Below are 11,676 nucleotides of genomic sequence, written 5' to 3'. Positions count from 1 at the left end.
ATATTAACTCTGCCCAGGGACACATAACTACTGTAATAACTACTGTAATAGCTTCTTCCAATACTAACTTTTTTAGATTAGACACGTCCTGTGCAAGGCCAGCTTTATACAAAATTAGTTTCAATATGACTTCCTTATAAAGCCAGCTCATCACATTCACCAATCTCCTCATTAGACCAGTCTCTTACAATACTATTTTGTTAGACCATTTTAGCCTTTTTAATTGCCTGAAAGATGTCTTCAGGTACTTCTGCTGATAGTCCAGTGTTTTCTTGAAGTGCAGTTAAAGGTCATCTCCATAGCAAAGGTTCCTTTAGGTCAGCACTATATAGAAGCCTCCTCAAGGTCTAGGCCAATAGATTAGGTAACACTTCTTAGTAAGCACATCTCCAATGTGAATTGCTGTTTGATTCTCATTATCAAACATCTAATTCCCCACATTTACGAGAACTAATGCTCAATATCTTTATTTTACTGTTCCATTTTTTTGCCAGAGGGCTTTTTCATTTCAAGGTTGTGTATTGCATTTGTTTGACATTTATACCTTTTATCCTTCTGCTTGAAAAGGCATTATCCACCTTTAGCAACTATTTTTCGCTTTTATATGATTGGAAATATTGTGCGTGTGTGTTCGGGGGGGGGGGGGGTTACATAACATTGGTATTATTTGGAACACATTCCATTCAACCTCAACTGATTTTTTATTTTACTAGGCAAGTCAGTTAAGAACAAATTCTTATTTTCAATGACGGCCTAAGAACAGTGCCTGTTCAGGGACAGAACGGCAGATTTGTACTTTGTCAGCTCGGGGATTTGAACTTGCAACCTTTCGGTTACTAGTCCAACGCTCTAACCACTAGGCTACCCTGCCGCCCCAATACATATTCGTCTCAGAAACCCAGGACTGAAATCTTGACTAGTTGCGTTAGATGCTTGATCAATGTTACGTGTATCTGTCCACGAGAGATTATCCATATCACTCAGACCCATTTCAATGTACGTTTATCTCAGCTGCTGATGCTGCTGCTGCATCTGTCAATGTCTGTATCACATGTTATCCCATACTCATTATTTCTGTCCATCTTGAGATGAAGAAAATACCTGCAAGAAACACAGACTTACATGAAGTACCAGGTGACAACTGATATACTGTTGAAACAACCACACCAGTGACATTTTAGCCCTGTTTATACCTGCCGCTTACATACGTCCTAATATTGTTCTGATCACGCCAGTTCACTGTACACTTATAAGATCTGATCAAAATCAGTTCACAATGTGATTTTTAATCGTCTACACCTGTCTAAAAATGTGGGCACAATCGGAATGAGGAGAAGAACAGGACAAATGACGCATGTTAGAACCAGGTATAAACGGGGCTTTTGAGTTGATTTCTGAAAATAAAACTGAACAACTTGATGTAATAATTGTGAAGCTTTCTCTAATCTGAGGGATTGGAAAGGTCAACCCCGTTGGCTGTCTTTCTACCCATTGCAACTAAACAACCCCCTCCTGCGCCCAGGAAAAGGCCATAACTACAGCCATTGGATACTATTTTCTTGCGTCCCTGTGGAAAGGTGCATGCATGACATTTACCCTCCTTTCTGTCACGTTTTCTGTGTTTATGCATCTGAATTTATCTGTTTTTGCATTCCATGTTTCGTTCCTAGAATATTTCAAGTGGGATTACCTTGAATTTGACCAGATGTGTTCTGAGAATAATCTAGGCCCAGGGAACAGTCAAACATTTTCAGAACTTTATTGTGTTTAAATCATGACCCGAAGCTAATTTTTCATTTGACATTGTTGAACATTTTTCCTGGGAACATTGGAGCTGTTTAGCTGACATGGTAAAGCCAAGGCTGATGTCCGGCTCTCAGCATGTCATAGATAAACTGTTGTGTGTCAACATGGCCAATCTGTTCAGCACAGCTCCAGATCCCACCACTCACACAGCACATCCACAGGTACCAGACAATGGCTACACATGTGTCTAATTAAGCAGACTCTCTCTGTCTCTCTCTCAGCCAGCAAAACAGAGTTATAACAGGCCACAAAACAACCCCTAAGCAACAAAAAAAACAACCTCACTGTTGGATGAGTCAACATTTTAATTATAATTTTATTTAGATTGTACATTTTCACAGGCTAAGAAGTATTGTGGATAGCTTAGGGATTCTTTGTTTTCAATCTGTATAAACATTGCAATTAGTTTCTTCTAGTTAAACAACCAATGTGATGTAAATGAATACAAATACTCTAGGGTATTTTATTTCTTCACCTGCCTCTTAGTGGGCTTATTATCCTTCCTCACCCACAAATTCCAACACATTCATCCTCTGTCACTGTGAAATATCAGCAATCTGACTACAGATAGCAATGCGTTAAACCACCCAGCTGCCTCAGACCTCATAGATAAAATGTTTGTCTTTATCCTTTATTGCATTTCCTATCACCCATGTGATTTTTTTGTACTTTAACCTCTGGGTACGGTCCTATATGCTCCTTACTTGTGCAGGACGTCAAAGTGTAATAAATAAAGGCCCAAATAGTAAAAGATAGAAAGAATAAGATGTTATATACCAAAAAACAATATCATATTCAGGCAACTGCACAAATGAAACTATGGTAGAATATTTGTTGGCTCAGGAAATATAACAGGAGAGCTAGATCGATATCTTATCATTTACAATAGTTCCATCATATGTACTGGGGAAAATATGTAGCTTGCTGTAAAACAAAAATGCTATTCTCTAATGTGATGTATTTCATGGGGAATTTGAATCTGATCTAAATTGCTCACAATGCTCCTGAGCAGGATAGAAAAAGACATTTCTTATCCAAGTACTGTTTCAATCAAGTACACACATCTAATTTGAATGCCTAGTAAATAACATGTAATATACATTGTTTTGAAAAGCCACACGAACCCAAGCAGCATGTCACAAATGCTTTAAAATGTCCAGTAGCTAAAGTAATGTGTCGCACATGCCACATGTATGTGTGAAGTGACTGTGTGCTGGGTTATCCACATGAGGAAATTATTATTTCAAATGTATCTCAAAATGAATTGACATTTTCAACTTGCACATTACATCTGAGAAGTTACATATGGTTATGATACAAGGTTGATACTTTCTCAGCAATTCTCAGGAGACATACAAAATGCTACAATTTAAGTACAAGAGTCACATGTTCTGCGTCAGCTTGACTCAGATGCCAATCGTATAAGATTTACAAGGCTTTGTTCCAATAATATTGACAGTTTTATTGTGAAGGCAACATGACAATAGATTGAGAGCAAATTGATGTTAGTGTGTTGAATGGTTGTGTGTAATTAAAGTGTACACAACAGAGCGGTGAGTATGAGAATCCGTCTGTCACGTGATCTGTTAGAACTCTTAACGCCGTCATCTGTACGGCTGTTGTCAACAGCTCCAGAGCGCTTTACCACGCGTACAGAGCAGAGAGTATAAATTCATTCAGGTAGGAATGGTCTGTCTACCAGAGAAAACCCTACACCCATTCCCCCCCTTTCATCCAGTATAGAGAAAATATGTCAAACAGCTTTGATAGACCAAAATAATGTTTGACTCCATAATGTACATTCGCCATATCCCCCAAATAGCTTATTGTACATGTTAGGAAGAAACTAACCTTGACATGTGAGTGTGTACTGCATGTGTCTTTGCGTGTGTGTTTTTTGCATGCGCTACAATGTCAAAGTGAGCTCTTGAAATTAGTGTTTTGCTGCAGAGGGCCGAGTTAGTGATAAAATGGTGGCGTCCCAACAGAATAATGAGTTCTGTAGACCATTCTAGATGAAAGGTTCCATGGTGGTCTAGCCATCTATACTGTCTGTCCTCTGGGCCTTCGTAACTCCATCCCCATCTCCATCTCCAAATGATACCATATCAAAACACACACACAGACCACAGATGAGATATATTGACACCTAATACGCTGCCTACCTCATTTAAACCACTGCCATCAAAGTGATGGGGATTTTTTGCTTCTTCAAAGACCTCAGCCTTAACACACAAAGTCCCTTGGATAAAAGCGCCTGCCTAATGACCGTACCATTATTAATACAGTAAATCCCATTGTACCAGGAACTGACAAAAAGCCACCCGCCATTGTGTATTGGAATGTAGCAATGCATCCTATATTCTCATGATCGCCCAGTGACCGACACAGAAGCTTTTCCCTTTGTAAAACAGAAACGGGAGAAACACAGCGAAACTGAGTTACATTGAGATCACTTTAGCACACTGCTTCAACGTAAGCCTCTTCAAACTAGAGTTTAAAAATAATCAGAGAGAAGGGAAATAAAAATACAACAGGTATACTGGGAACAGAGAATATAATTTCATCTTTTTACAAATTTAGTCTGTCCATGCTTTTGAAAGGTAGCATGGCTACAAGACTGCCGCGGGGTAGAGCGCCGCCAGGGTGCAGTGTAGCAGCGCGACCAGCAGGGGCAGCAGTGAGTATAGGTGTGTATTAGATGATGGCAGACCGGCTGAATTCCTGGCGATGGAGTTGGAGGTACCGGAGTCGTCGATCTGTGGGTCCTGTGGAGGGAGGGACAGAGAATGTCAGAGGAGCAATAGAACAAGTTAACTTAGGCCTGATCAAATGCTTTTTTCTGGGGGGACATTTGTGCCATCACTTTGCTTGCTTTTAGACTTTTGTCCAACTGTCAAATTGAAGCAATCTGACAAATCCCGGCTGCATCTATAACCCCTGCATTTACATTGTCCACGTTCATGCTCTCTTGGGGCTACACTCGCAAAACACTATAATAAAGAAAAATAAACAATTAGAGAACTGACATAATCCAAATCAAATAAGAATGTCTTAATAACACCACAAAAGTGTGTGATTAAATTGGCCCATTAGATTAGAAAAAAAGGTTGTTTTGAAAACCAAAATGCCAGTTGGCTCTATCATATCCATGTGTTGCTTTGGAGATGAGATAAAAAATCAAAAAGGTATTTAACGCACTAATGAAACGTTGAGCTGAAAAGGGGCCATCTCTTCTCAGGCTGTTTGAACCTGTCACTGCCTCCTTAAATGTCACTCTATGGAATAATGCTGCTTTATTATGTACAATGACATTTACTGAACTTTAAAAGGCACTAGATAAGCAATGCTCACGTCAGCATAGAGGACTACAAAGACCATGAGCACATGTGCAAGAGGGGTCGCCTTGACTTCTGTCTGTAGGCCTGTGACCTTTGGCATGAGATCAGGGTCTGAGTAGTAATTACCATAGTCTTTCCTTGTAATTGAAAATTGACACTACTGTTCATACATGTAATTTTACATAGATCAATGATGAACTAGGACCCACACAGATTTTTCTGGTTAGGTCATGTGTTCAGGAAAAACTCCTGGCCTTAGTCATAATCGACTGTTAGTTGATAGTTCTGGCTTAAACTTAGTATAATCTATTTTTTCCTCAAACAAGTGTAATCAGGATAATCAAACTATGTAGATATGCTGTACACTTACCACGCAAAGCACACCATCAACTGAAACGTTGGACTTCAGTTTCTGAGCCTGTAAAACCAAGAGAGATGGAGAGATATGGTCAAAACCACCCTACTGTGTGTGTTTATGTGTGTGCTGAGTGTGTGCCGTTTGAATTTGTTGCCTTGCTCAAACATCAGTGATTTGTTGCTTTGGAAGGATCTCTGCTGAAGCACATGTCGCCGTTGATCCTTATACAGCATTTAGATCCAGTTTGTTACAGATGACTTGAAAGCAATGGGACTTCCTGTATTTCCCAGACTAGACTGTATGAGGATATGTCTCCAGTCACAGTAAACTCTGAGATTTTCCTCTTCTTAATCTTTTTTATTTATAATTTGCCTTGAATAAGAGCAAGGCTGCTGTAGGTAATTTAATATCCTGAGACACAGGCTTATCCAGTTTCATCTGGTATTTACAGGGTCTCAAGTGGACAAAGACCTTGAAGGAAAACAGTAAAACAGAAGTGAGGATCTACATGAGTCGCCTGTGTTCAGTGCCCTATGTTAGCCAGTCACTCTCATGCTTTACAATAGGCTACTTGTAGTTTTACATTTAGTAAGAGCTAGAGAAAACTGTGGGTGTTTGTGTGTGTGAGTCTGAAGTATTACAAACTTCCCTTGCCACTAAGAATAATATCCGTCATTCATACTCTGTTTGGAGGACTGTACTTTGTGAAGAAAACAAATTACGACCAACCAAACATCAAAGCAACACAGAATTGCAAGTATAATGCCTAGCCCAACACCATATGACTGGGGCATTCAGTTAGACTGATAGCTAGTCCTGATCAATGTAATGTGGGAGTGTAGAAGACAGTGTGAGGGTGTGTGGATTTGGCTGTAGTGGGAGCTGGATGGGACACAGCAGAGGAAAATGACAGATGTTTGTCATTGCTCACTGAACGGAACCCAGAGCTGTCCCACAATTCATTTCTCTCCCGTTGGCCTAAACCATCCATCAGCTTGACTGGGCATGCGGTTATTGTTTCAGATATACCACCATGCATCATCTACGGGACTTCATGTGGAACAGAGGAGAATCAGTCTTGCATCCTTTACGACTACATGTATGTGTAAGGTGTTGAATACTAATAACCTGCAACCAGTTTACCAAGTAAAAAACCTTCTAATACAATCAGTATACAACCTAACCAAGATGTTACAAAAGACGTCATTGCATCCAATTTCACCCACTGGGGATGTGGATGCAGAAATGCTGACTGAATTCATATGTTTTACTCATTAACTATTCAAAAGTAAAACTGAATCACTTCTGGGGACCACATTGAATGATCTGTTTTGCTGCTCTTAACTCCAGGCCCAGGTTGCAGAGCGCTACAGGCCCTGCTGGGCTCAGCAGCAACACAACAGACTCTCCTTCCTTTTGTTTCAGCTTCTTAGACACGCTAGGAGCCAACTGACTTTAATCTCCCATGTGGGACAAAAGGCATTCCTGCCTGCGCCACTTTCAATACACACAAAGAGAGGCAAAGTGAGGCAAAACCCTCTCACAAGACAAAAAAACCCTTCCTAATTCAGTTTGAAGCTTACGGTAAAAGAAAACAAATCCTGGCAGTTTGAGGAATACATAGTGAAGCTAAATTAGATTTGAGAAAATTAACAAAAGGGAAGCAGAAAAAAACACATATTTCAAGCTGCTCACATAGAGATCCTCACACAGGGAGAAGTTGTCTTTTGGCTAGTAGTCTAGTGGGGCCCTGAGTCATTGGACGAGTGCTAAAGCTGTCTGGCAGTACCAGCACAGAGGGTTTCTAATCGATGATGAGAGGAGAGACGAGTGAATGTTCTTACAGGCCCGTCCCCTGTGTGATTAGAAAGAGCTTGTCTGCCTCCGACAGCCATCCCTGCTCAACACATGCTCCAGTGCAAACAGGGCTAACAGTGTGTGTGTGTGTGTGTGTGTGTGTGTGTGTGTGTGTGTGTGTGTGTGTGTGTGTGTGTGTGTGTGTGTGTGTGTGTGTGTGTGTGTGTGTGTGTGTGTGTGTGTGTGTGTGTGTGTGTGTGTGTGTGTGTGTGTGTGTTTGGGTGTAAGTACTGTAAGTATTTGTGTGTGTGTTGTGTGTGTTTGGAACTCCTTGCGAAGTGAGAGCTTTCCTCTGATCAGAGAGTGTGTGAATCTATAACAGTAGCCTTGTTGGTTAACAACAATAACACAGTGAGCTTCCCAACTCTAAACATTTTAGTGGCTGAGTTTGCTTTGTGGAAGCCTTTTTGTATTTTGCCCAGAAAGACTAAATTCCCACTGATCGAGTTCCAATCTTAGATGTTCATCTTAACCTCAGCTCATGTAAATCATCACTGAAAGCCCCATCAACCATCCTGAGCTCTGATACAACATCAGTGTCTGTAACATTGACAGATCCATCTCCAGCAGGTTGTCTAAGCCAGGAGTCACCCTGACAACATCACAAAGATAACCCACTCCACCCCTGGACCTGAACACTATTTATCTCCCGTCCAGATCAATTGGGGTAATCTATTCTAATTTGTCCTATTAGCATATGAATGCCCTTTCAAATGGCGCTGGCGGAGCATCCAGGGACGCAGCCAGGGACGGAGGACCTCATCAGGCGAGGGGTCGGCTGGCTGGCAGTCAGGCAGGCAGTCGTCTGTGTTAATGGGAGATGGGTGGCAGCCGGTGACATTCAGATCAGTGTGGGTGACCACGCGTCACCTTGTCACTCGGTGACACCACCAAGCCTTTATTACTGAGGTGAATGAAGCCTACATGCCGGCAATGTGGGATTCTCTAGGGCACTAGAGTGTGTGTATGCTGTGTCAAATCGAATCAAATCGAATGTTATTATCACATGCTTCATAAAACAACAGGTGTAGGAGTGAAATGCTTGTGTGATGGAGTATATAATATATATAAAATATACTATACTGTATATATGTAGTGTGTATGCTGTTTGAATTGCAGTGTGTAGCAGGACATGCTGACTGACTCACTGAAGGACAGTGTTCTGTCTTTGAGGAGGACTGATTCCACTCAGTGTGTACACCACTGATAGATAAACACTTCCATCTGTGTGCCTCAGACTCCTATACTGCAGAGCAACTGTTAGTCCTTTACAGTTAATTCAGGCTCTGCTGAAATGAGGCAGTATCAGTTCTCAAATCGAATCAATAATGCTTAAATTAATCCAGCGCCTAGCTAAAATAGTTCCCTCAGAATAGATGCTTGGCCGTTGGCCTCCAGGACAGGAGGTCCATGCGGTATGAAATCAGCTGTTGGAAACCTCACCTGCAAGCTTCCACAGAAGTGGTAGAGGGACTCATCCCCTGCCTTGAGGTGATTGGTGTTTGTGGCGACATCCAGTGAGTTGGGGGACCGGTCCTTAGCCTTCTGGGAAGGAGTGGTGGTGGAGGTGGTGGTCTGCACCGGTGGCATGGGCTGCCAAACTCCCACATCTGTCCCGTTCCCAAACGCCTGGATGGCATTGCCTACAGAAAGACCAGACACTGTGTTAGACATCAATGTTGTAGAGAGAGGGAGCGAAAGAAAGTCCACATGTGGAGAGACTACATCTGTCCAAAATCTAAAGCTTTTCATAAAGACATTACTGGTGTAAAACACTATCCATTTCCCCTAAAGGGTATCATGAGGCTATCTTTCCCTAACACTATCCATTTCCCCTAAAGGGTATCATGAGGCTATCTTTACCTAACACTATCCATTTCCCCTAAAGGGTATCATTAGGCTATTTTTCCCTAACACTATCCATTTCCCCTAAAGGGTATCATTAGGCTATCTTTCCCTAACACAATCCATTTCCCTAAAGGGTATCATTAGGCTATCTTTCCCTAACACTATCCATTTCCCCTAAAGGGTATCATTAGGCTATCTTTCCCTAACACTATCCATTTCCCCTAAAGGGTATCATTAGGCTATCTTTCCCTAACACTATCCATTTCCCCTAAAGGGTATCATTAGGCTATCTTTCCCTAACACTATCCATTTCCCCTAAAGGGTATCATTAGGCTATCTTTCCCTAACACAATCCATTTCCCTAAAGGGTATCATTAGGCTATCTTTCCCTAACACTATCCATTTCCCCTAAAGGGTATCATTAGGCTATCTTTCCCTAACACAATCCATTTCCCCTAAAGGGTATCATTAGGCTATCTTTCCCTAACACTATCCATTTCCCCTAAAGGGTATCATTAGGCTATATTTCCCTAACACTATCCATTTCCCCTAAAGGGTATCATTAGGCTATCTTTCCCTAACACAATCCATTTCCCTAAAGGGTATCATTAGGCTATCTTTCCCTAACACTATCCATTTCCCCTAAAGGGTATCATTAGGCTATCTTTCCCTAACACTATCCATTTCCCCTAAAGGGTATCATTAGGCTATCTTTCCCTAACACTATCCATTTCCCCTAAAGGGTATCATTAGGCTATCTTTCCCTAACACTATCCATTTCCCCTAAAGGGTATCATTAGACTATCTTTCCTAACACTATCCATTTCCCCTAAAGGGTATCATTAGGCTATCTTTCCCTAACACTATCCATTTCCCCTAAAGGGTATCATTAGGCTATCTTTCCCTAACACTATCCATTTCCCCTAAAGGGTATCATTAGGCTATCTTTCCCTAACACTATCCATTTCCCCTAAAGGGTATCATTAGGCTATCTTTCCCTAACACAATCCATTTTCCTAAAGGGTATCATTAGGCTATCTTTCCCTAACACTATCCATTTCCCCTAAAGGGTATCATTAGGCTATCTTTCCCTAACACAATCCATTTCCCCTAAAGGGTATCATTAGGCTATCTTTCCCTAACACTATCCATTTCCCCTAAAGGGTATCATTAGGCTATCTTTCCCTAACACTATCCATTTCCCCTAAAGGGTATCATTAGGCTATCTTTCCCTAACACTATCCATTTCCCCTAAAGGGTATCATTAGCTATCTTTCCCTAACACTATCCATTCCCCTAAAGGGTATCATTAGACTATCTTTCCCTAACACTATCCATTTCCCCTAAAGGGTATCATTAGGCTATCTTTCCCTAACACTATCCATTTCCCCTAAAGGGTATCATTAGGCTATCTTTCCCTAACACTATCCATTTCCCCTAAAGGGTATCATTAGGCTATCTTTCCCTAACACTATCCATTTCCCCTAAAGGGTATCATTAGGCTATCTTTCCCTAACACTATCCATTTCCCCTAAAGGGTATCATTAGGCTATCTTTCCCTAACACAATCCATTTCCCTAAAGGGTATCATTAGGCTATCTTTCCCTAACACTATCCATTTCCCCTAAAGGGTATCATTAGGCTATCTTTCCCTAACACAATCCATTTCCCCTAAAGGGTATCATTAGGCTATCTTTCCCTAACACTATCCATTTCCCCTAAAGGGTATCATTAGGCTATCTTTCCCTAACACTATCCATTTCCCCTAAAGGGTATCATTAGGCTATCTTTCCCTAACACTATCCATTTCCCCTAAAGGGTATCATTAGGCAATCTTTCCCTAACACTATCCATTTCCCCTAAAGGGTATCATTAGGCTATCTTTCCCTAACACTATCCATTTCCCCTAAAGGGTATCATTAGGCTATCTTTCCCTAACACTATCCATTTCCCCTAAAGGGTATCATTAGGCTATCTTTCCCTAACACTATCCATTTCCCCTAAAGGGTATCATTAGGCTATCTTTCCCTAACACAATCCATTTCCCTAAAGGGTATCATTAGGCTATCTTTCCCTAACACTATCCATTTCCCCTAAAGGGTATCATTAGGCTATCTTTCCCTAACACAATCCATTTCCCCTAAAGGGTATCATTAGGCTATCTTTCCCTAACACTATCCATTTCCCCTAAAGGGTATCATTAGGCTATCTTTCCCTAACACTATCCATTTCCCCTAAAGGGTATCATTAGGCTATCTTTCCCTAACACTATCCATTTCCCCTAAAGGGTATCATTAGGCTATCTTTCCCTAACACTATCCATTTCCCCTAAAGGGTATCATTAGGCTATCTTTCCCTAACACTATCCATTTCCCCTAAAGGGTATCATTAGGCTATCTTTCCCTAACACTATCCATTTCCCCTAAAGGGTATCATTAGGCTATCTTTCCCTAACACTATCCATTT

General features: G+C 41.2%; 1 protein-coding gene across 1 annotated transcript in view; it reads right to left on the bottom strand.

Moving 5' to 3' along the window:
* Window positions 1-2,097: 2,097 nt before the first annotated feature.
* Window positions 2,098-11,676, bottom strand: part of LOC135511109 (GDNF family receptor alpha-1-like) — a 100,039-nt gene continuing 90,460 nt past the window's right edge. Inside the window, exons 7-9 of the mRNA XM_064932645.1 lie at window positions 8,806-9,005; window positions 5,518-5,565; window positions 2,098-4,574 (exon numbers count right to left, since the gene is read on the bottom strand). Of these exons, the coding sequence (XP_064788717.1) occupies window positions 4,419-4,574; window positions 5,518-5,565; window positions 8,806-9,005 (404 nt within the window). The 3' untranslated portion in view covers window positions 2,098-4,418. The remainder of the gene's footprint in view (window positions 4,575-5,517; window positions 5,566-8,805; window positions 9,006-11,676) is intronic.

The sequence above is a fragment of the Oncorhynchus masou genome, chromosome 23 (assembly GCF_036934945.1).
Source record: "Oncorhynchus masou masou isolate Uvic2021 chromosome 23, UVic_Omas_1.1, whole genome shotgun sequence".
Classification (NCBI taxonomy): domain Eukaryota; kingdom Metazoa; phylum Chordata; class Actinopteri; order Salmoniformes; family Salmonidae; genus Oncorhynchus; species Oncorhynchus masou.
The sequence above is the reverse complement of the archived record's forward strand: the minus strand, read 5'-3'. Positions and strand labels throughout refer to the sequence as shown.